Raw genomic sequence first — 23897 nt, 5'->3', positions numbered from 1 at the left:
TTACATATATTATCTGCCCCATCTCTCCTGGGCCATTGGGTGAACAATGACAGTGTGATTAAAAGTGTGCTTTTTAAGATGGGACCTCTGTAAAGCGTGCAGAGGGATAAAAGGTGCACGTTGCTGTGTGAACTGCCACTGTTCACACTGTGATTGTGACACTGCAGACTTGTTGTGAAGGATGTGGTTTTTCTTGAGTAGGTGGCATACCGTGGAGCATGCCAGGGCAGAACCTGTGGACCTCAAAACAAACTGAACCCGAGATTGTGTTTCTTGTAGCCTGTTGAAAAATAGGGACTTTGAGCGCAGTTTAATCTTAACATCTTGACAGTTGATTCTATTGCTTTGGTATCCAAAGGAAATCAATCAACATACCTAAGGCATACCTTGAGCGCATCTAGCAATGCTGCAATTGTTTATTTAGCTTTTCCGACTTCTTTTCAAGACTCTAGTCAATCCTGCTGGGGGTTTGATAAACCATGTGACCAGTAAGAGTGAGAACTTGTGAATTTATGGAGTGAATAGTCTTAGCCTTTTAGCTGCTGCAGGCTTGCATGTCGCTTGGTCAGTGTTTACTAGGGAACAGGCCACAGTATCATGGTGGAATTGGTTTTGTATTTTGGACATTTTGGGATCAGACATTTTGTTATCAGGTGTTCAGAATGAACTTCATAAATCTCATGGTACCGTGTCTGTTCTGTTATCAACCAAATGGTGACACCAAAGCTGTTATAGATGCACTCATACCACAAATCCATTAATATGACCTTGATGGATGGGGTGGTCACCAAGTATAATTTACCTATGACAGAAGTTGCCTGGTAGTTTATCTCATTGGTCGTCATGGGATACGTATAAGACTACCCGATAATTCTGGATGCAAGCCCTGACAGGATGTTGCTCAAAGATGTAAATCTGCCTAGTAGTGCCAGTTCAAAGAGTGAAAGGGAGGGAGAAATGGGGAAGAGCGAGAGGGAGTCAAGTCATTCAGTGACATCACTTACATACTTGTTTGTCAAGAAGTCAAGTCGACAAACCATAAATGCAAGGTAGGACGGAAAAAATTGTGCGTGTTCTTTGTTTTATATTCTTTCAATAACTAGCCTGAGATTCCGCAACTTGCATATGTTCTTCAAGTTAAAACCTTGCAGGCTTTGGTGTTCCTTCACTTTGTGTGAGTAAACACCTTATATTTCTGGGTATTTTGTTATTTCATTTGAGTAGCACTCATTTGAACCTTTCATTTCGGAGTTGGTTCTCTCATATAACTATTGCGCTGCTAGAACATGATACACTGACCTGTTACAGCTTTTACATTCTACCTGCACCTTGACCTTTTAGACCCACATATGAACCTGCTGTGTGCGAGTGAAAGGAGACAAAACTGTCTCTCAAAAGCTAAAAAAAAATCAATTTAGCCATGCAGCTTTTGTGTGATGGAGGCTCCCTAGGTTTGGCACTCATTCGGCTTATCTTGGGTTCATCACATGGACGAGAGCTTTTTGCCATTTTCCAAGTGTTAAAATTCCTTATCATTGCTAATAATAGGAGAAATTACACTTAAACTTGTCACTATTCAATATAATATCTGTGATACAGTACATGTGTCTTTCTTAACTACTTCTTCTGTTGTCAAGTCTAGGCACCTGAAGGTAAAAAAAACTGAATTTTCCAAAATGGGTGGAAACACAGTTTACACTGACTCCCTCTATGGGGGATTTGATCTTCTGAACGCCACCGACCTCCTCAACATCACTGCCCCCAACAACTCCACCGCACTCCAGCTGCCTTACTCCCAAGCGGTCGACAAGATCATCAGCCTCATCACCGTCGTCATCCTCTTCATCACCATGGTATCTCTGGGCTGCACCATGGAGGTCTCCAAGATCAAAGAGCACATGCGCCGGCCCAAAGGTGTGGCTATCGCCGTGGTGGCCCAGTACGGCATCATGCCGCTGACGGCGTTCAGCCTGGGCAAGGCGCTCCAGATGACCCCGATGGAGGCGGTGACGGTGCTCATCTGTGGGTGCTGCCCGGGGGGGAACCTCTCCAACATACTGGCACTGGCCCTGAGGGGCGACATGAACCTCAGGTACCTGTGTTTGAACACAAGTGTTAATTCTTTTTTTTAATTCTTTTTTTTTTTATAATTATTTTTATTTGGTAAGAAAGGCAACAGAAAATATGATAGGGTACCAAACCGTACAATAATCACAAGTGTTAATTCAATTAATTGAATAATGAATTGACGACTGAATCATACTGACGTTTTTATTCATACTTTCAGTTCTAACTTTGAGTTGAATTCATTAATTAGAATAGTGCGAAAGTTAAATGAGACAGACAGTGTAGTAAGTGTACAGAATTGAACCTATAACAAGTTGTTTTCAGATATGATTTGACTGGTAAATGGTAAGGTATAAACAAACAGTACGCCAAAATAGAGTGACATTAGTCATGACATACAGTTGCCATACATATCTGTATAAACATATCTGTATATAATCCAAAAAAGAAATTCGAAAGAAATTACCTAAGCTCAAGCAACATTAATAAATGATTACAAAAATAAAAGTCAACAGATAAAATTAATGACTAGAAAATATTCAAGTATTTCAATAACATATGGAGACATTTGAATGTGGCATATTTGCGTGAGGTGAATGACCTCCCTGCTGTTAACCTGTATGATAAAAAAAAGGATTGGTTAATAGCACATACATATCACCCCTGATATATTAGTCTACTTACTAACCGGTAGGTCAATAACCCCTTTCACTGGGCTTCACTCTGACCTCTTCTTCTGAAGGTGATCTTATCTCTGATGAAGTGCTTTAACATTCCTAACATGTCCTTGACCTATTAGCTGTCCCAACAAGTGTCCTTGACTTACCAGGTGTTACTGACCACACACACACACACACACACACACACACACACACACACACACACACACACACACACACATACAGTGCCACATTGTCACATCATTGAAAAATGTCCTTCTATTGCATCTAGGCCTGATTGGTAACTACAAAAACAAAACATATTCACACTGTCCTTTTTGGTATCATGATGTGATAAAGCCAGCAGTAAAACCTACTTGCGGTCAGATATGACACTAGAGTCAAAAGCCTAGCTAATCTATTAATTCACATTAACAGAACGCAGGGGAGTTGACAGACAGATTGACTCATAAATGTGTAATACAATACAAGAAAATACAATTGACAACTTAGTTTTGCACACACACACATACTGTATATAGATATACACACACACAACTGAAGAGGAGTTTCTGCTTGCCATAACAAGTTAAAGCAGTAGCTAAAAGATACATCTCCATACAGCATGTGTTTTACTTTGTGTGTTGTGTGTGTGTGTGTGTGTGTGTGTGTGTGTGTGTGTGTAACCATGCTTGTGTTTGTGTCACCTTCTGCTGCAGTATTGTCATGACAACCTGCTCCACGCTGCTGGCTCTGGGCATGATGCCTCTGCTGCTCTTCCTGTACTGCCAGGGCATATCCGGCCTGGAGAACGCTGTGCCCTACACTGGCATCACACTCTCTCTCGTCATGACCCTTGTGCCCTGTGCCATCGGCGTGTACCTCAACCACCGTGTGCCCCAGTACTCCAAACTCATAACAAAGGTGAGGCAGCTATTCAAATTCACTTATTAGGTGAGACTAGGTCATTTCTTGACAACTCTGACACAGCACCGCCATGTCACTCATTTCAACACTCACTCGTTACTCACTCAGTGTAGAACATACGTCTATGGTCATCTTGTTTAAGTAATGTTCAGTTTGAATTCCTATAACTAGGCATTGCGCATGCGTATAGTCAGAATGAATATGAATGACGAGCATGACCCACGTTGCCTGTAATGTCTTCACAAGTAAAGAAACTAATTATACGGAATCCTGAATTGTGTCTCTTGTCTTTCAACACTCATGATGATGCTGATGTTGTCATGTCCGGCTCACAGACATGACAAATAACAGAAGTTCACAGAGAGTTAAAAGCCAAAACATTTATTAGCAACTAGCCAGGACACTAACAGTCCAAGCTACGGTGAGGTGTGGCAGTCAGTGAATCAGTAAGGTTGGCGTGTATGTGTGCATGCTAGGTCAGAAAATGGAGAGTTGTATCGCAAGAAGTACACCAGGATGAGCATGGCGCGAGCAGAGCGTAGAGAGCAACGTTTCCCCCTTCTCTCTCTGAATCTCTCAATAAATCTCCCTGGGAACCAGTGAGATGTGCTCTTATAGTACTGGGAACACCTGCCCCAGGTGTTGCACAAATTAGGAAATGGACGTAAGAACATTTCTAAATAGTTGAAAACACCCATTTCCACTGGACAATTTTTGTGTTGGCAGGTTGGACTGAGCATTCTGCTGTTGTCCTCTGTGATAATTGGTGTTCTCGCTGGCGTGACAGTTGGAGGGACAATACTGACTGTGGCCTCGTCTCGACTGATGATTTCAGCAGCATTGATGCCACTGATCGGCTATACATTCGGCTATATCCTATCGGCCATTTTCAGGCTAAACTCCTCGTAAGTATTCCTTGCAGGTGAAAACCTAACATTTGAGAAGGAAGCTTTGAGTCTCAGTTGTATTTTTCCATCAGTTAGGCTTTTCCTCCCTTTTCCATTCCTCTTCAGACCCATGTAAACTCAGTGTTGACTATCCATTCATTTCACATGGTGCCTTTAAATGAACTTAAATTAATGTTTTTAAAGATGCTTTTATAGAGGAAGTCAGTGTTTTTCAAGTCCTGTATTAGCAGAACCAGTAACCACACATTTCCATTACTAAAAGCAGGATGTCATAACAATCTTGCAACGCACATTCTTCTCACAGATGCACAAGGACTATCGCCATGGAGACGGGTTGTCAGAACATTCAGCTGTGCTCCACTATACTTAAGGTGGCCTTCCCTCCAGAGACCATCGGTCCGCTTTACTTGTTCCCGCTGGTCTACATCGTCTTCCAGGTGGCAGAAGCACTCGTGTTAATCTTGATCTTCAGATGCCACCAGAGATTTGTGGCACCCAAGAAAGGTAGGTACCACTGGTAATGATCAAATTCCAAAAAGAAATCCATCATTTTTTTCAAACGTGGGCCCTAGTTTCCCACCTTTTTGGGTCCAAATTTTACAAGGGACAACAATTATTGAAATCGGTCCAGTTAGAGAGCTACAACCGTCAATCGCAGAACAGATGATGCAATCCATTGGGGCAAGCGTTCACAACACATTAAACTGCTTGTTTCACCACTGAAAGGCTCTAAGGTTATTACAAGTGTGGAACAAAATGGAATGTATCCCTACACAGACAGATCCTTCAACAACTGCAAAGAAACTGTAGAAAAATACTGTAATACAGTCATAAGTTCTTCCGGACCGGACCGGAAGAACAGCCAGGTAAACTAATTACTTTATGGCGAACACCAGTGTTTTACTTGGCTGCTTGCCCCATAGGATAACATTGTATTGTGTATGATGCTGAGTATAGCATTCTAACTCATTATTATATGGCAACGACAGTAGCTACGAGCGTTCTGCTTGGCTAATGGTTAGTCGAGCCAGCCTCATATTGACCTCCTCGCCGGTCTGATACGGATCCTTATTGCCCTCTGACGTCATCTTCAAAATGAGCGATATCGATAGACATCAACAGCCATTAGGAAATTCAGAAGCAGCGAAAATGTTTTATTGAAAGTGATGATGAAGACTAGACTGCTATAGTTTGATTCACTCTTGTGTTGTTACTTTACTGTAAATTAAAGCCATTTTAGATGAGCCGTGTTGTCCGTTTTCAATTGACCATTGTAACTTGAAGTTAGCAAAGTAATTGGTTGCTAGGCAACACCTGAAACACACTGTGTAAGAAGACTTGACAGCTTTTGAACAAAACAACATGTTTTCTTTTCACAATTACCGTTTATTTTCATTCTAAATGAAAGGAGCTACAAATGCCATATAATAAACAACTTACTAACCTCGACCGTTTGGTCATGCCAGGAAATATCAAACTTTGGCTTTGTTAAAGCCTCAGTCTGATATTTCCCAGCATGACCTCATTCTCAGTTATTAAGAAGTTAGTACTGGACCGGTTTTTGACCCAGTGGAAATGTAGACCCTAAAAGATGGGAAAATAGGGCACAGGTTAAACAATACGGGAGTTCTCCTAGTATATGAGTGAGAGAGAGAGAGAGAGAGAGAGAGAGAGAGAGAGAGAGAGCATATGAGCTGGCTTTGCAATTGCCCCTTACATACAACATAAATGCCCAAAACGGTGATTCATTTGGGAAAAACATCAATCCACTAGTCTCTCAGTCAGTCATTCACTTATTCACCTGTGAGAAACTGTTTCTCAGTTCAAATGATTGAATTTTTTATAGCTGAGTCAAATTCAATGTTCTTTTTATAGAGAAGGACGTGTACTGATTCACTTATTCACCTGTGAGAAACTGTTCCTCAGTTCAAATGATTGAATGTTTTATAGCTGAGTGAAATTCAATGTTCTTTTTACAGAGAAGGACGTGTACAGTGAGGTTGAAAGCCCTACTGAAGGAGCTGAGCTTGAAAAGTGCCAGTGGCCACAGTGATGTTTCTATGATGGACGTAAACCCTGCCCTGTGATCACTTTGGCCAAGACGTTGGTGCGACAGCGCCCTCTATTGACAGCTTTCCTTTACTGCAACAAACGTTTACTGTCTCACTCTCCTATCTCGGTTGTAGTACCTGGCCATCTTAGATCTTCGGTGGCTACTACTCTTCCTTCCCTGTCTCCTGAGGTGACTCAAAGGGAAGATGCAGTGTTTGTAGCCCACATACTTATTTTATACCCCTCTAATAAAGTGAAAATATTTCTGCCAGACTGCAATCTTGAGAATGCAGTCTGCTTACCAACAACGCCATCAGTGGAATAGTCTGTGCAGGACTGGATAGGAGTTATAAACTGCATGCACACACACACACACACACCAGCTCATTTTGGTCAATGCAGGCAAAATGCACAGCCAGAGACAAGGTGTAACTGATGTATGCATGGCAGTTCTGAAGGGTCTATATGTGCAAGGCAGAGCCAACTGCAGGCACTTAGTTTTTCCTTTTATTCGTTTGGACTCATGATCTGTTTGACACAAATTATTGCGGAGTTATATGACCACATGAATAGCCATCCTTCATTCAGAGGTGGTCTCTCATTCAAGTGGGCTATGCCTCTTTGATATGGACCATTTTCAAATGGGTGTAATACTAAACATGCTTTGTAAACATTTAAATCTCACTTTATCATTTTCTGAAAAGTGTACTGTGTACTTCTCAAATGCTTTGATATTTGAAATGAAAGCTGTGGGTCTCAGTCTATTCAGCACTGCTGTGGACAGCGAGGCCCAGGGTGGGGCTCCATGAGAGAAGTGAAAGGGGTTAAGAAGCCTAAGAGCCATGCATGAACTATTACTGCCTGTTAACTAATTTTATATAAACTCCTCAAAAAAAGTTCAGAAACGTTTCTTCAGTCGATTATCCCTCCCCTTTAATTATACCAATTGGTATTGCCTCGAAAGTTGCACTGGGTGCCTTTAACTAATTTCACACACACACACTCTCTGAGGAACTTCAAAAAGAAAGAGCTCGGAGTCAAACGTCATAATAACTGAAGTCTTAATTTTATTGTGAAATAACAGATACAGAAAATATGTACAATATCAAGTCAGTTAATAAACTGAACTAAACATCCCAAACCTGAGTGAGGCTGGCCGGATGAAGGGAGGATGGCAGAGGAAACGACAAGAAAAACACAAAACAAAACCCTGATGTTCTGTAGCTTTCCTGTCACCTAGGGAATCAGTAAACCAGAGGTGGCCAATGGAATCTGCCGCGGGCCTTTGAGGCTCTGTGAGTGGGCATCCTCGTTGCTAGGACTGAGGAACAACCCTGCCGGTGAAGACCAACCCTGTGAGGACGAGCCTGACTTGACAGTGCCTGGACCAGACCAGCACCCACTCACCACGCAGATACTCATCAAAGACCATTTCACAACCATTATCTTCTACGGGAATGAACACCAGCAAAACCACTCTAGTTTGTTTGGTTTAAATCAGCAAATTGGTTCAAGCTAATTTAGAAACTTGGAACTGACTGCATTGTATACTTTTAAAAAGGACAAAAATCATGTCGGACTGAATGTATTTTCCAAGAAGCAACACACAGACATACAAAAAACCAAACAATACTTTCGACTTCTTCTCCATACACAACATTTTACATTTTAACACCAGTTTAAATGAATCTTTCCTCCATCCAACTCTATCAAACATTAAAAAATAAAAACAAATAGGATAAAGAAAAGGTAGACCAGGGCGAAGAGTACCATACTCACCACATAGACCCAAATCTGAACAACGGAACCTTTTACAGATCGCCCAAGTTCACTTTTGTGCTAATACCGACGAGGAGTCCATGAGACCTCACGGCAATCTCTCGTGGAGAACAGTATCACACCAATGGTAGTAGTTTCACCATCAAATCGGCGTCCAAACAATTTCACTGTCAATTACCGTCATGCTGCTCTTAAGTGTAAAAATCAAATCCCTGTTTTGTGCACTTAAAAAAAATGAAAAAGAAAAAAATACTGGGCATAATTATCTCCCGCAGTGCCAGCTACCCGTCTCTCAGAGTGGTTGTGTGTTTTTTCTTTTTTTTTTGCAAAGGAAACACATCTTATCCAAACGTGGTTTGATCAGAATGCTGGCAAATGACTAGTACACAGGAGGGAGGGAACAGCTGTTCATGAGAAGACATCCAGCAGGAGGGGCCATATCAAGTGTGTGTGTGTATATATGTGTGTGAGAGAGGGGTGTGTGTGTGGGGGGGGGGGGGGTGTGTGTGTGTGTGGGGGGGTGTATGTATGTTTGTGGAGGCCATGCTCAGTGCCGGCTGTCGGAGGATGGGGAGCGGGAACGGGAATGACGGGAATGGGAGCGAGAGCGGGATCGGGAGCGAGATGGGGAGCGGACCGGGGAAGGGGGTGCACGCTGCACAGGGGGGCTTGTGGGGGAGCCGGACCCGGCCCGCACAGGGCGCTTGGACTCGGACTTGGGCCGAGGAGGAGAGTGGCTGGGCGAGCGGGAACGACTGCGAGAGCGGGAGCGGTACGACTTCCTGCTCCGGGAGCGGGAGCGGGAGCGGGACGGGGAGCGACCACGGGACGGGGAGCGACCACGGGAACGAGATCGCGAAGAGCTCGCGGAACGAGAACGAGACCTGGACCTGCAGGAGGAGGAGACAGACAGATAGGAAAGATAAAGAGTGAGATACGTCCTAGTCCAAATCACACCTATCAGCAGAATCATTTTACATTAACCGTCTAACAGCATACCTGCACTACACCCGAATACCAGATCTCTAGTCCAATAAGGAATCTACCTGCCTAACAGCATGCCTGCACTACACCAGAATACCAGGTCTCGTCACGATAAGGAATCTACCTGCCTAACAGCATGCCTGCACTACACCTCAATACCAGGTCTCTAGTCCAATAAGGAATCTACCTGCCTAACAGCATGCCTGCACTACCTGACTTACGCTCGGATGAAAAACCCACCTCTTTTTGTTGGCCTCAATGAGTCGGATTTTCCTCCCATTGATCTCCTTCCCAGACAGTTTGTCCAGGGCATTCTTCAGATCACTGGAAGACGCAAACTCAACAACGCTGTGGAGATGAAACACATACATGTTAAGGCTTAGACTACATCAGCCTTAATTGCAGCATACAGATGTATGTGTGAACGCAGTATGTATGTGTGAACGCAGACGCGAGGAGAGCAATGGTGTGGTGTGAAAACAACAAAGGCCGGTACCCCTCGTTGAGCTTTGGGCGGTGGGCGTCGGCAAAAGTCACTTCCCCAGCTTGCCTCATGAAGTCCTTCAGGTCCTACACACACACACACAAGACCTTTAGTCAGCCATGAGCCTAACCACATCACTCTACTTCATGTACAGTATTGACAAAAGGAGAGAAGGATTTGGTTAGGAGCAAAAGTACTTCTACAAAGACTATCACAGAGGGGAGGGAGGGGGTCCAAGAATCTCCAAAACAGTACAAATGCACAAGTGTCCAGCCCAAAACACGTCCAAAATGGAGTTGAATAATTTAGTCGAAACTTGGGAGTAAATATCCTTGCAGTTACTCCATGCCAGTGAAAACAGACAGGATAACAAGGTGCTTCTAAATGGAGGCCAGTAGTACATTGAGGTTCCGTCACATTCTGGTACTCTTCCAGAGCAAAGCCGCGCACACTCAGACACACACACACACAAAAAACAAAAAACACACATCACAGTTGAAGACAACTGCTACCTTAACGGAATTATTCACTTAAGAAGAATTTGTAAGAAATGTTACGAGTCTGAATCAAAACAGTAAAAAAAATACTGGCTGGCGGTACCAAAATGTGACATTTTTGGATCCCCTCTCACCCCTCAGTGCACACGTTTTACAGAGACCAGCAGAAGATGTGATTGGTGTAGCCTGCTGTACTGTACAGAGCCCCTGCATTTCACTGGACAGGAGGGCTGAGGACGCCATCCGCCTGGCCCCCCATCAGTGCAGAGTGAACAGGGGTGGAAGAGAGTAAACTAATACCTGGGAGCCCTTCGGACAGGGCCACTGGGTCTGTCCTAGACCATAACATCACACCGTAGATGCTAGCGTCGGCCACCTGGAGGGGACTCACTCACGGTGTTTCGGTACCACCAGCGAAGGGGGGATGTGGGGGGCATGTGTAGGGGGGGAGGATGTAGGGGAGGGTTTGGGGTTGAGTGGGTAGGAAGGAGATAGCGATCGAAGCCTCTCAAATTACCGAACGCCTCGATCAACACACCAGCGACCACACCGTTCTGTTTTCGCTCTCCCTCTCTTTCTGCCCCTCTCTGTCTCTCGCTCGCTCTCTCTCTCTCTGGGGCAGCTCGGCAGCGCCAGGCACCCCCAGCCCTCCACCCCTCTCCGCTGGGAGGCGGCGGAGGGGCGGCACATTGGACGTGGCAGCCAGCGGGCTCGAGAACGAGAGCGGGGGCTCCCCAGAGCGAGTGCTCATACGACCAGCAGGAGGCAACTAGGAGTGGGACACACTGCCTGGCACGATTGGCTCTCAACCCACACAGAGGGACCCTGAAGGGGTTTACTCCACCATAAGCGAGCTCTTCCATACGACACAACAGTCAAGCTGGCAAATAAAGGGGTGAACAATTGGTTAAAACAGAGACAAAAAGTCACTAGTTTGATTTTTTTTTTTCCAAACTCAATCTAATAACACTGACTGAATGCTAGTTAACATAAGGTCAGGCTATCTGTGGGAGAGTTGGTTAAAGAAAGGGTCTATTTGGAACCCTTAGCTTCCCACTTTAACAACAGGCCTAAGTTCGGCCATCTGGGTGTCTACTTTATTTAGATCACTTCACATTTTGATTTGTTTATTTTGATGACAATGTGGTCTCCCTAGTTCTTAGACTTTAACCACTCGTGTCATTTAAACACTGTATGACCATAACAAACATTTAAAACGTGACAACTTTGTCGAGGGGGAACTCACCTGCCAACTGACCCTTGAGGACAGGTTTTCCACAATGAGCCGGTTCTCGGTGCGCATAGGAGGGGGGTTCCGACTGCGTAACAAGACACAAGAGTGTTTCTTAAGGATGGGATTGCTGTAAACACCAAGTCTAAAATGCTATTATGTCTGTGGATTCACACACACAATGTGGTGAGCTCTGAATGCCAGTGCAGTGCACACATGTGGCTCCCTGTGCTCCGGCCTTACCTGCGGCTGTCCGTGGAGCCTCTGCCGTAGCGGGCTGGGAAGCGGCCGGCGCCACCACCACCACCGCCTCCACCACCTCGCCCACGCCCCCCTCGCAGGCGCACACGAGCATGCTCAATGGTCACCCTGTAAGGAAGCACAAGTCTCCTTTAGATGGGCTGCCAACTTTACTGGATACAATGGCAGCAAACAATGAAGGGGGTTTACGGCCCTTAGTAAATGAATACAACTCTGTTGTTGTGGCTTACCTTTCATTACAGAGTTCTTTGCCATCAAGTTCGTAAACAGCATCTTCTGCATCTCTTGGATCATCAAACTCCTACAGAAACAGAATGACCACAGGACTTAAAGGCAACCTGGTAATTCAGTATGTCAGGTACTGACAATATTGGTAGGCCATAATTGGAGTGTAAAAAAAAAAAAAAAAAAAAAAAACAGTAAGGTAGGATGCAAATATTAAACAAATGCTCTCAAGCTCAGAATATATTAATAGCATCAGTATCGTTATCAGAGGTCATCCCAAATGTGATACAAAATAAATTAACTCTACGTTTGAGCGCTCTTTTTAAACAAAAAAAAGACTTACCACAAAACCGAATCCGCGTTTCAGATCGATGTCGCGGATTCTTCCATATCCTTTGAAGAAACGCTCGACATCTTTCTCTCGTGCGGAGGGATTCAGCCGACCAATGAAGATACGACACCCGTTCATTTTCTCGTTTAAATCCAGCGTAAATTTGTACTGCAGGAATAAGACCATACAATCACAATGCGTTCCAATAATTGAGGGACTGCAATTATTCTCAAATGTAGGGTTATAAAATCAAAGAAGGACGGAGCACTCTTGAATCAAAATAATCCTGCGACATCAAAAGGCTAATGTATAGCACGCTAGCTTTTAGCTACCTGGTGTTTGCTAGCTAATAGCTAAACCAATTTGACTAAACAGTTTGTTTCTTATAGCACCAACCCAGGGTATAGTGCACCATGGCCTAGTGAAGATTGTTGCTGCTCATGCGGTATAGCTATGAATTAAATAATTAAGAAAACAGATTATTCCTCAAAAGCAACCATTTTTGGCCTGCTAACTAGCAGAGTAACGTCAGCCCTAAATTTTAACACGATGCGTAGATCTCCGCCATAGTCGTGGTATCCCTATCTAGCTAAAACAGGATAAGGAACTAACATTCAGTTTATAGCTACGAACATTAAGTGTTATGACCGCTTTTTGTAGATGCGATTTGCAAGAACATTAATTTCGAAAAACACAAAGCCGAAATTACTCACCACCGACACAAGCCAGCCGTCCTTACAGTTCGAAATACAAAATGGAGTCTGTTTTCGCTTCAGCACTCTGCGCTTTAAAGTCTTACATTAGGGCTACAGTGCAAGGGCATTCGATTCTACCACTTATCCAGGGATAGTGAAACATCATTCCACAAGCTTCTTCTGATATGTGATGTAAATCTGCGGTGATCTAAAGTGCTGATCTGTTATTTATTTGTAAATCTTCAGTTTAAATAAGATTCACATAAGTTTCCTCACTGAAATACTATTTGAAATACAAAATATTTAACAGGAACCCAGTAAATGGACTCGTCCTATACCGCCCCCCCACACGCAATGAATGGTGGCTGTGGTTCGTAAAAATGTAGGTTCCATTTTAAAATGCGATTTTAAACACCTTAAAACACTTCCGTTTTAGTGCATTGAGCCATCGATTTATGATAGATAGATAGATAGATAGATAGATAGATAGATAGATAGATACTTCATTAATCCCCAGGGAAATTTAGGTCATCCAGCAGCTTATAGTCGTATAATTCGTTATGTATCTGATGTCTTGCTGCAATTCTGCTGATCGTTTGTTGTGTTGTTTTTGTTTGTCCTGTCTTATTGTTGTTTCTATGTTTATGTTCATTTAATGTAGCCTATGTTTACTATCTGATTGTTTTGTGGACCCCCTCGAAAACGAGATGGTACATCTCAAGGGGTTATTCCCAATAAAGATAATTTCCAACATAAATCACATACACATAGGGAGAACATTCACACGGAGTGTGTGTGTGTGTGTGTGTGTGTGGGGGGGGGGTTATAGATACAAGAATGGGCCTTACCCTATGGTACAGAATGCAATGTTTGTGACAGTGTATAGATGTCCAGGAGGAAATTGTTCTTGTGCTGCTAGTGTGAATGTGGGCGATTCAAAATTATATCACTGAAAGTAACAGAATGTGGGCCTAAGCGTACGTTATTTTTGTGTTCTGTTAGGCATACCTAGCTTACATTAGCCTACAGCTCATAAATCAATAAAAATGTCGTTTATTGGCCTAAAAGCTTAACGTTACTCAAAAATATTAGTGTGGCTGCAAGACCGACTGTATTAATGAGAAGATATTTGACTACCCCAAAACCAGACACTCGGATGTTAAGCCCTTTCCCATGGAAATCGCCAATAATCATTTGTATATATGCATTAGGTATTGCATTACGCAACTCATTAATTCATATAGCGCTGATGATTTGTCTCCGATTTCCGGTGTCTTAAAATAATTTTGTGAATGTGATCTAAGAGCAGTACGGGTCTTACATCCGTAGGCTACAATATCAGATCTAACCACTAGATGGAGTATAGTGCCCTATGAATTTGCCTTTAAGAAGTCGAAATATTTTCTGTCAAATTGAATTATTTCGCTTTCTCAGTAAGTTGAAATATACTGCAAATTTTCCCCAAAGGAAATCGTTATCGTTTACCCATTATTTGTTAAGAGTTAAACGCTAGGAAATGTCTCCATGAAACACAATCAAGACGTTATTTAAATAAATAAAAATGCAAAGTGCATCCCACACACTTCAAAAGAAAGCTTTTATTAGAAATAGTTATATACACACGCACATTGTAGAATTAAATTAAACTTTATACAAATATTAAAATACTATCTTCACACCCATCACAATGTACAGAGGAAAAGTGAAAGCAGTGAAATGGGATACAATGGAGAGAACAATTGTTTTGTTCCATTACAAAGGACAAGCACCGTACAACGGTGACCCGGGTCTAAACATGAGTTCTCTTCTTTAATCTCTGAAATGTAACAAAGGAAAGACAAAATATAATTATGTGCTCTGACATGTTGTCTCATTTTTGTTGTCTCATTTATTTATTTTTTATATCACAGTCACTGGAAAAGTGTTTGGGGTGAACAACAAACAGATATGTGGACATTCTTGAGTCGTGTCCCTGGAAAACAGATTGTAACAATCACCCACTCCCTAAAAAAAACAACAGAAGATAAAACTGAAATACCCAGGAGAAAGTGTTTATGCATAGAAAATAAACATAAGGCCATTTGGGAGATTATGACAGTTTCTCAAGAACTGAAAGAACACCAGACAGAAGATGAAGTCAGAAATTAAGCTTTTCTTTTAAACTTATGAAATGTCTTTAAGGCAGTAACACTATTTTTTGCCTTCGTTTACCCATTGATAGGCAAAAATGAAAGAGAAATGAAGGGGAAAAAAAAAAAACGGGTGTAGGGCTTGAATACCTAGTTTGCTCTGGTTCTTCCTTTGCTACACCAAACAAGGAACATCAAAACACTGCAAGAACACAGTCAAGTTTTCTGGGGGTGGTTGATCAACAGCTGTTAATTCATTCATTATGATGCAATCCCATTTACATGAAAAAAGACAATCCCCACCAGTTTCACTTGACAGCCACACCCACACCCACACGCTCACACGCTCTCTCTCTCTCTCTCTCTCTTACTCTCTCTCACAAAGGTAACATATTTATAAAGATCACTCGTTACTGCAGTGTGTTGCAGTAGTGTCAAACTTTGGGCCGTATCTGAGGAATTCATCTGTTCTGTTGTATTCACAAGCATCTGGCGCTTGGCTTTTAACAGACCAAGCACTACTCAAAAGGAGCCATCCTGAACTGATTCACTCATCTGATGCCTGTTCTGGTCACGAAGCCCCTGTTAGAACACGCATCCAAGAACCTGCACCTACTAACTCCAATCAATTTGGAATTTACATGCATCTGAGGGCAACCAGGCCCTTTGGGACATGATGTGTACGTAGACAGAAACCAAACCAATCCAAAGAAGTGATGCGACATGAACTATAACAAATCACTAACGGTTTTGCTTTGTTCCCTTCTATGAACATCTTTCCAGTTGCTTAAAAGAAAAGCACTCACAGCTCCGTGAGTAGAGCTAGTTTCATACTATCAGTGGGTAAGTAAAGCAATCACAGCTCTATGAATAGAGCTAGTTTCAAACTATCAGTGGCACATCACCATAGATTGCCAACAAATAATGCCTGGCATAGTGCTTAAGCATTTCAAATCCAATAACGGTGCAGATGAGGGACTGCGTTGTAACATGCTGGGGGGGGGGTGGTAGTTCGGGGGGTGGGGGGGGGCTTATCCACTTGCGCTAATGGTAGGACAGTGAACCGACTTTTCTGATGGGATCATAAATATTGCAATTTAATCCCATACACAAACACGACTTCAGATTGATAATCACAGCCATAATGGGAAACACACACACAGACACACACATACACACGCACGCGCACAGAACCCTGCCCCTCTTGAAATGAAGGCTTTCAATACACAGTGAGAATGGTGGGAGAAAAAAACTTGCATTCAGAAGCACACCAATAGCTGTCCACAACCGGGAACAAAACCCAAACCCAAAGTAAACACATTTAAAACAAACCATACTCATGCTATAAAAGTAGCACAGCACATATCATTTTGAGTGTGTGTGTGTGTGTGTGTGTGTGTGTGCGTGTGTTTGAGTGCGTGCGTGTGTGTTTTCCAAACCAAAATCAAAAAGGCCAGTATTTCTTTTGGTGCAGTGAGTGAGAATCTTTCCTTGCAGGCGCAACACTAACAGGGACCCACGCTACTAAGCAGACGGAGACTGAGGTGCATCTTGGGAAATGGAGTGCGAGTTTCATGCTTCTCCTTCCCCTGCCCCCGATGACGAGGTTTTTCTGCGAGGCAGATGAACAGCCACATGCAACGTACAGACGTAGACGTACGTAGGGCCCAAGCTTGCGACTCGTAGAGAACTGTCCGTGATCTCCATGTTCTCCCTCAGAACTTCCCGACCACGTCAGCACGGGCAGGGTGGTTTATCACTTCCTTTGAACAAGCGCTAACCTAATATGAAAGGTTACATTTTTTGACATTTCATGTCGTACACGTCTGATGCAAGCCTTTGACGTACAGGGTCACTGGCTAAAACTTGCCAGGTGCCATTTAGGGGGCAGGGAAGAAAACAAAAACGTCAGAACATAAATAGCGAGAAAAAGAACTTTGGGAACTTTTTTCCTATGTATGCCTTTTGTAAAACACCTCTTTAAAAGGTGTATAATTCCGATGTTGTTGCCAGTGGTCGGGTGTGAGTCGAGGTCTTCTCCTGCGATGGCTGAGCAAGTGACAGCTGTGGCCTACACAGCTGGCAGGCCTGAAGGTCTGGGGTTTTCATGGTTCTTGTTTTGGGTTAAAGTCATTGCAGGTGAGGGACAGAAGGGTACAGGTGGAGCGAGGGCCCAGGCCCTAGGCTGGCAGGGCCTGGGGGGGCAGCGTTCGTGGAGAAGGCTACAGACGCCACAGTCCTTATGGGCATCAGCAGGGTGAGGGGGGCACTGGTGCCAACAGGACTCAGGCTTCCTTCAACAAAGGAATATCTGCAAGAATAACAGAGAAGGGGAGAGAGAGAGAGAGAGAGAGAGAGAGAGAGAGAAAGAGAGGTGTGATGACATCAGTGAACATGAAAGAACACTTGTGTACGTCGTTTTGAGATCAAGCATCGTCTCCAGTGTATGGTGGCATTTGAAAAGCTTTCAGATCTCCACATTTGTTGTTTCACACCCCAATGGATTTAATTCTTATTTATTTCATAAAATACTCAACAATGGCTAAGAAGTTTTAGTTTTGTCAATTTAAATAAAGAATGTTTTTGCTTCGTCATTGTGGAGTATTGTGTGTAGACACATAGCCAAGGCTCATCAGTCCACAATGACAAAGCAAAAAAAAAATCTTTATTTAAATTAACAGAACAAAAACTGCTTAGAAGGTGGACAGTGCCCGAGGTCACATACCGTCAGCGAAGTCCTCCGAGGGCGTGAGGGAGAGCAGGCTGTGCTGGTCACTGCTCTCGGAGTCGTGGGGCAGGGGGGCGGCGGCGGCGGCAGCGCCTGGCTGCTCAGCGGCCCAGGAGCACGAGGAGGAGGAGGAGGGGGGCGAGTAGGGTGAGGGTGACGACGAGGACGAGCAGGAGGGCGCCGGGTGCACCAGCACCGTCTCAGCGTGGCGCGAGGAACTGGCGGCGGTGGAGGAGGAGGAGGTGCAGGGCAGGAGGTGGCAGTCGGTAACGGGGCCCCCGTCGTCGGACTGGGGTCCCTCAGAGAGCACGATCTGCACGCGGGACTCCTGGGGGGCGGCGGGGGCTGCTGAGGCCACGCCGCTGCTGCCGTACACGGCCTCCTCGTAGGAGGGGAGCGACACCTGCACCCCCTCCACTACGATGGAGGACGGCTGGCCCGACACGCCCTGCTCACGTCTAGAGAGAGAGAGAGAGAGAGAGAAGAGAGAGAGAGAAATGAGAGAGAGAGAGAGAGAGAGAGAGAGAGAGAGAGAGAGGGGAGAGAGAGAAATGAGAGAGAGAGAGAGAGAAATGAGAGAGAGAGAGAGAGAGAGAGAGAGAGAGAGAGAGAGAGAGATAGACAGAAATGAGAGAGAGAGAGAGAGAGAGAGAGAGAGAGAGAGAGAGTTAGACACACATAGATTAATCAATGTTGAATGTGGCAGCACAGAATTGGAAGCAATTCAATTCAATCTTATTTTATTGATTGATCCAGTGCTATTACCAACAGACTCCGTCTCAAAGCTGACACACATGACTGTGATGCCTCATACTTGAACTTTATTAACTGGATTTTTGAGGCATTTACTTTAGTGTAGGTGTGTAACAACAACAGTGAGCAAAAGGAGCCATCCCGACAATAGCAAGGATGGCAACTTTAAACGGGAGGATGCCTTGGGCAGAACCCAGTTTAGAGGGGGGTCCATCTGCTCGAGGCCGGTCCAACAGAGGGATGGAAAGAGAGGGGGCATTCAGGAGAGCAGGACACCATGTTCGACACACAGAGGGCAGTAAGGAGAGGAGGACATCATGATCGACACACAGAGGGATGGAAGGAGAGGAGGACACCATGATGGACACACAGAGGGATGGAAGGAGAGGAGGACACCATGATCGACACACAGAGGGATGGAAAGAGAGGAGGACACCATGATCGACACACAGAGGGATGGAAAGAGAGAGGGCAATAAGGAGAGGAGGACACCATGATCGACACACAGAGGGATGGAAGGAGAGGGGGCAATAAGGAGAGGAGGACACCATGTTCGACACACAGAGGGATGGAAAGAGAGGGATTGAAAGAGAGGGGGCAATCAGGAGAGGAGGACACCATGTTCGACACACAGAGGGCAGTAAGGAGAGGAGGACACCATGATCGACACACAGAGGGATGGAAGGAGAGAGGGCAATAAGGAGAGGAGGACACCATGATGGACACACAGAGGGATGGAAAGAGAGGGATTGAAAGAGAGGGGGCAATAAGGAGAGGAGGACACCATGATCGACACACAGAGGGATGGAAAGAGAGGAGGACACCATGATCGACACACAGAGGGATGGAAAGAGAGGGGGCAATAAGGAGAGGAGGACACCATGATCGACACACACTGCGTGTGAGTAAGTGTTACTGTGTCCATCGGACGGGCCTTTAATAGCAGGGCTCAGTGCTGGGGCGATTACGCAACAGGAGATTACAGGGCAGAGTTCAGCCCTCGGGGGAGAGCAAGGGTTCAGTGCAGCACAGCCAAAGCCAACTGTATTTACACTCTGCATAATCATGGCAAATAGATGCGATTTGGTCACACTTCGTTGCAAAATAAATCTGTTTGTTTTGTTTTTAACGCCTCAGCTCAAGTTTCCAGAGAGGGAGCAGAGCTCCAACATATACTGGTGTTTGCAGTGGAAGTCTTCAAAGGGGTAGACTGGAGTTTATTATATTTGATTGTATAACAGCATTCATTTGTATTTCATTCATATTTACTGGCATTTACCCTGCATGAGGAACTAGAGAGATTTTAGCTTTTAGTGCCTGCACGGTATGGTAATATGACAGTAAAATAGATCACAATAAAGGGACTCAGTTAGGCGAGGAAGTTAGAACATAACATGAAAATAAACAAACATTCTGGCTGTCTTTAACATAAGCTTATGGACACCCACCCCTCCCCTCCCAGCCTTTCTCAGTAATTGTTAGGTTTCTGCTGGTTTTACAGCCATACAATGAACTGCTCTCGCAAGCTGACATTAGCTAATGTTCCTAAAACCGACCAAACACCTGATCAATAGTATTAATTGAGAAGCAGTATGGGGTTCAGTATGGGCATAGGAAAGTGGATATGGGGCAGTATGGGATTTTAGCATGGACATAGGAGAGTGGACATAGGGCCTCCAAGCTGGCTTCAAGCCCTATGTTGACTGCGGAAGCACAAGGCTCTGGTTGGTGATGTAAAGCAATGGAAGGAACACTGTACTCATCTGGTAGCTTTGCACCAAATATTACTAGAGATAAAAGCATGCTAGCATGCTAACTATAGTTCTTTTGACAATATAGTTTGAAATATTGTGCTGTGAAAACACCTTGTACGTTTTCGCAGGGTGGTACCATTGTACCACAGAATAACATGTGTCTGGGAGGCCAGTCGGAATGACAGATGTGTTTATCGCTTCTGCGCATGACCATACACCATCAAAATGAATTTGACGGTGATATCAAAACTAGTTACCATTAAAAAACACAAAACATAGTAATTTCCTGCACGCTTTTGCTTTAAGTGACCAACAAGGCAATGTTAATACTCTGTGTTTAAGGGAACTTGAATATTAAAAAAGTGTTCAGGGTAACTGAAAAATCAAAACACTCAAACACTCAAAACAGCAATTAAACACGAAAGGAAAAACAAAAATGACGAAGCTACATTTCAGAAAACTCTTTAGTTCTTCTTCCAGCTGAGGGACTCACCGGCTGTGGTGCAAGGACTTGAGTTTGGGCTGCAGCAGCACGAACAGGACCACCAGCAGGAGGATGAGGGCCACAGAGCTGGCTGTGGAGGCCACGATGGACAGGGCGGGCATGGCCAGCGGAGAGTGCTCATCCTTCCCTGTCAGGGCATGGACACAGCAGGTGACCTCACAGGCACAATATGACAATATGACAATAGGACTTAGGTTGTGAGTTAAGAGTATAAGCTATTGGATGACCTTCATTTCCCTCGGGATCAATAAAGTATCCATCTATCTATCTATCTGACCTCACAGGCACAATATGACCTCACAGGAAAATGAACTCTGAACTTTGTGCAGCTCAGCAAGTAAATGTCAACGCCACCAAGGTCATGGGCCCTACAGTACACCCATGGACAAACTGACAAAAATGCATATCTGTATAGTTCTATAAAGTGCTTTGGATCAGAAACGTTAGCGGTTCAGTTTATTGTGCAATGCCTACTGTATTATTCACAGGCTATACACAAACCCCAGGGTAAGGGTCAGTTGCTAGTTAAGGGTAGGGTCATGAGGTTGGGGTCAGTTGCTAGTTAAGGTTAGGGTCATGAGGTTAGGGTCATGAGGTAAGGGTCATGAGGTTAGGGTCATGAGGTAAGGGTCATGAGGTAAGGGTCATGAGGTAAGGGTCATGAGGTTGGGGTCAGTTGCTAGTTAAGGTTAGGGTCATGAGGTTAGGGTCATGAGGTTAGGGTCATGAGGTAAGGGTCATGAGGTAAGGGTCATGAGGTAAGGGTCATGAGGTAAGGGTCATGAGGTAAGGGTCATGAGGTTAGGGTCATGAGGTAAGGGTCATGAGGTAAGGGTCATGAGGTAAGGGTCATGAGGTAAGAGTCATGAGGTTAGGGTCATGAGGTTAGGGTCATGAGGTAAGGGTCATGAGGTAAGGGTCATGAGGTAAGGCTCATGAGGTTAGGGTCATGAGAAGTGACTCACCTTGGCTTAGGTGGCAGCTGACCTGCAGGGCAGAGTCCCACTCCCCATTCTGGCAGGTGCGATAATTGTACACTCCTTTCAGAGCGAAGCCTTCGTCGCAGAAGTACTCGATCACGGTGCCCTGGGCGAGCCGATGGCACGGGGTAGGGTGGCAGTTGTAGCCGCCGTTCTCAGGCTCGCTGGGAGGCTGGCAATCTAGGGAAGGAATGATGGCACACATTAGCTCATTTAATAAACAACTCTTAAAATCGTGTAAAAACAGCCATTTTGTAAAAGGCTGCATTTCTTACATAACTCATTTGGCTTAAAACAAAATAATATAATAATAACTAAATAAATAAAATGGTCACAATCACACAGAGGAAGGTATTTCATCATTAATTACACACAACAACACTGCAAGAGGACAATGGGGAGGAAGTCTGACTTGTTGGTTTTGGGGGCAGACAGTAGGCAGGTATAAAGGTGGATAAAGGGAGCAATGTGCGCTCTTCTTGATGGCATCCTGTGGAAGATTAAATCTAATCTGAGGAGAGCAGCAGCTGGGAGCTCAGTGTGTATCAGAGAGGGTATGCCATGATTCCAAACACACACACACAGGGGGGTTGTCCATAAAGACACGGTACGGTAGATGTCGCAACACTGATCTAGCAGAAAATGAAATGTCCCATCCAATAATGTGTGTTTGAAATGGGCCTCTGTCGCAGTGCCAGCTCACAGCGCTAGCTCTTTCTCCTCCAGTAACGACCTCTACTATGTTGTGAAACAAAGTCAACGTGAACAACGCAAAGCATTAAAACAACAACCCGTCAACTCTAACTCGGGTTGCATAAACTCATCTATTAGTGAACTTAACCTTGACCTTGGATTTATAGTCAGGCATGGATGCGAAACTGACAAAATATGACCGTGTAGCTTTTTGTTTCAAAAATGTGAAATTGAAGAGAGAATGTATCATGCATGACTGCAGCCTTTGTGAATAAATGATGCTACAAGTGGAATGGAACAAGAGTCCCATCAGCAAGGAGGAACAGAAGCCCCGCGGACTAACGGGTCAAGGTGACGTGGCGCTGGCTCACCGTCTGAGCGTATGCAGAGGGGCGGCTCGTAGGACCAGTGTCCTGAGGCGGTGCACGTGACGATACTGGACCCGTCCAGCACGTAGCCCGGGTCACAGCTGTACTGCAGTAGCGTGCCCAAGGGGACCGAGCCCCGGTTGGTCTCGGTCAGATTCACCCAGCCGTGCTGCACGCCAGAGGGCCTCGGGCATCCTGCAGGAGGGGCAGCAGAGGAGAGCCGGTGTTAGCATGTTAGCCTGCTAGCTCCACACAACCCTACTTCACTTCAGAGGACTCCTCACACAATAGATCCTATTGATAGCGTTATTTTAAAAGGCACCACCAAACACAGGAATGACAAGAAACACTTCAGGCCATCGTTGTAAATAGCCATTATGGTTTACCATAGCATTTTACTGCCAATCACCAAAACAAATGAAGCAGAGGACCCATTGGAAGATTATAGTTTTGTTGTAGTCTTAGTCCTCTAATAGGTCCCTTGTAAGTACTAAGGCATGGCTGTTGTGCCGTCTCAAATTCCTGTCCTGCTCGATCACAACAGAGAGTTAAAGTCAGCAAGACGGCTGATCAAACAATGGGATGAAGGTAGAGTTACGGCAAAACAACGTCATTTTAAGGAGAGATTCTTAGATATTTCACTAAATCAACATTACGCCAAGGCACGTTTGCTTGTAGAATTTGGAAATGAAACATCTAGGTGTATGACTTGATTACATCAGCTAAGTGACCGACATAAGAAAGCGTCATATGGAAAAGTAACACAATTTCAAATGTGTCTTGATTAGTTCCATAACAACCACTCACGGTTAATATTTTAACAATCTCAGAAGAGAGGAACCCTTTGAAGCGCCAACACAACACAAGCAACAGCCCTGGGCCATGTT

General features: G+C 44.4%; 3 protein-coding genes across 3 annotated transcripts in view; 1 reads left to right on the top strand and 2 right to left on the bottom strand.

Moving 5' to 3' along the window:
• Window positions 1–1808: 1808 nt before the first annotated feature.
• On the top strand, window positions 1809–6614 carry slc10a1 (solute carrier family 10 member 1; the record flags this gene model as incomplete). The annotated part of the gene is made up of 5 exons (XM_080854481.1): window positions 1809–2092; window positions 3446–3650; window positions 4380–4558; window positions 4866–5065; window positions 6541–6614. Exons 1-5 carry the CDS (start codon window positions 1851–1853, stop codon window positions 6612–6614), a joined length of 900 nt encoding a protein of 299 aa, XP_080710607.1. The 5' UTR covers window positions 1809–1850.
• A 1043-nt stretch (window positions 6615–7657) lies between these two features.
• Window positions 7658–13315, bottom strand: srsf5b (serine and arginine rich splicing factor 5b). Its single transcript, XM_080853963.1, has 8 exons — window positions 13119–13315; window positions 12418–12573; window positions 12080–12150; window positions 11832–11957; window positions 11604–11676; window positions 9873–9946; window positions 9617–9724; window positions 7658–9282 (listed from the first exon to the last, which is right to left on the bottom strand). The coding sequence occupies exons 2-8, from the start codon at window positions 12541–12543 to the stop codon at window positions 8940–8942; spliced, it is 921 nt and encodes a 306-aa protein (XP_080710089.1). The 5' UTR covers window positions 12544–12573; window positions 13119–13315; the 3' UTR covers window positions 7658–8939.
• A 1363-nt stretch (window positions 13316–14678) lies between these two features.
• susd6 (sushi domain containing 6) overlaps window positions 14679–23897 on the bottom strand; it is a 35086-nt gene continuing 25867 nt past the window's right edge. Inside the window, exons 5-9 of the mRNA XM_080853987.1 lie at window positions 23014–23205; window positions 21935–22129; window positions 20958–21096; window positions 17955–18415; window positions 14679–17540 (exon numbers count right to left, since the gene is read on the bottom strand). Of these exons, the coding sequence (XP_080710113.1) occupies window positions 17515–17540; window positions 17955–18415; window positions 20958–21096; window positions 21935–22129; window positions 23014–23205 (1013 nt within the window). The 3' untranslated portion in view covers window positions 14679–17514. The remainder of the gene's footprint in view (window positions 17541–17954; window positions 18416–20957; window positions 21097–21934; window positions 22130–23013; window positions 23206–23897) is intronic.

This window comes from Sprattus sprattus, assembly GCF_963457725.1.
Source record: "Sprattus sprattus genome assembly, chromosome: 16".
NCBI classification, from domain to species: domain Eukaryota; kingdom Metazoa; phylum Chordata; class Actinopteri; order Clupeiformes; family Clupeidae; genus Sprattus; species Sprattus sprattus.
This window is presented reverse-complemented; position numbering and strand designations above follow the sequence as displayed.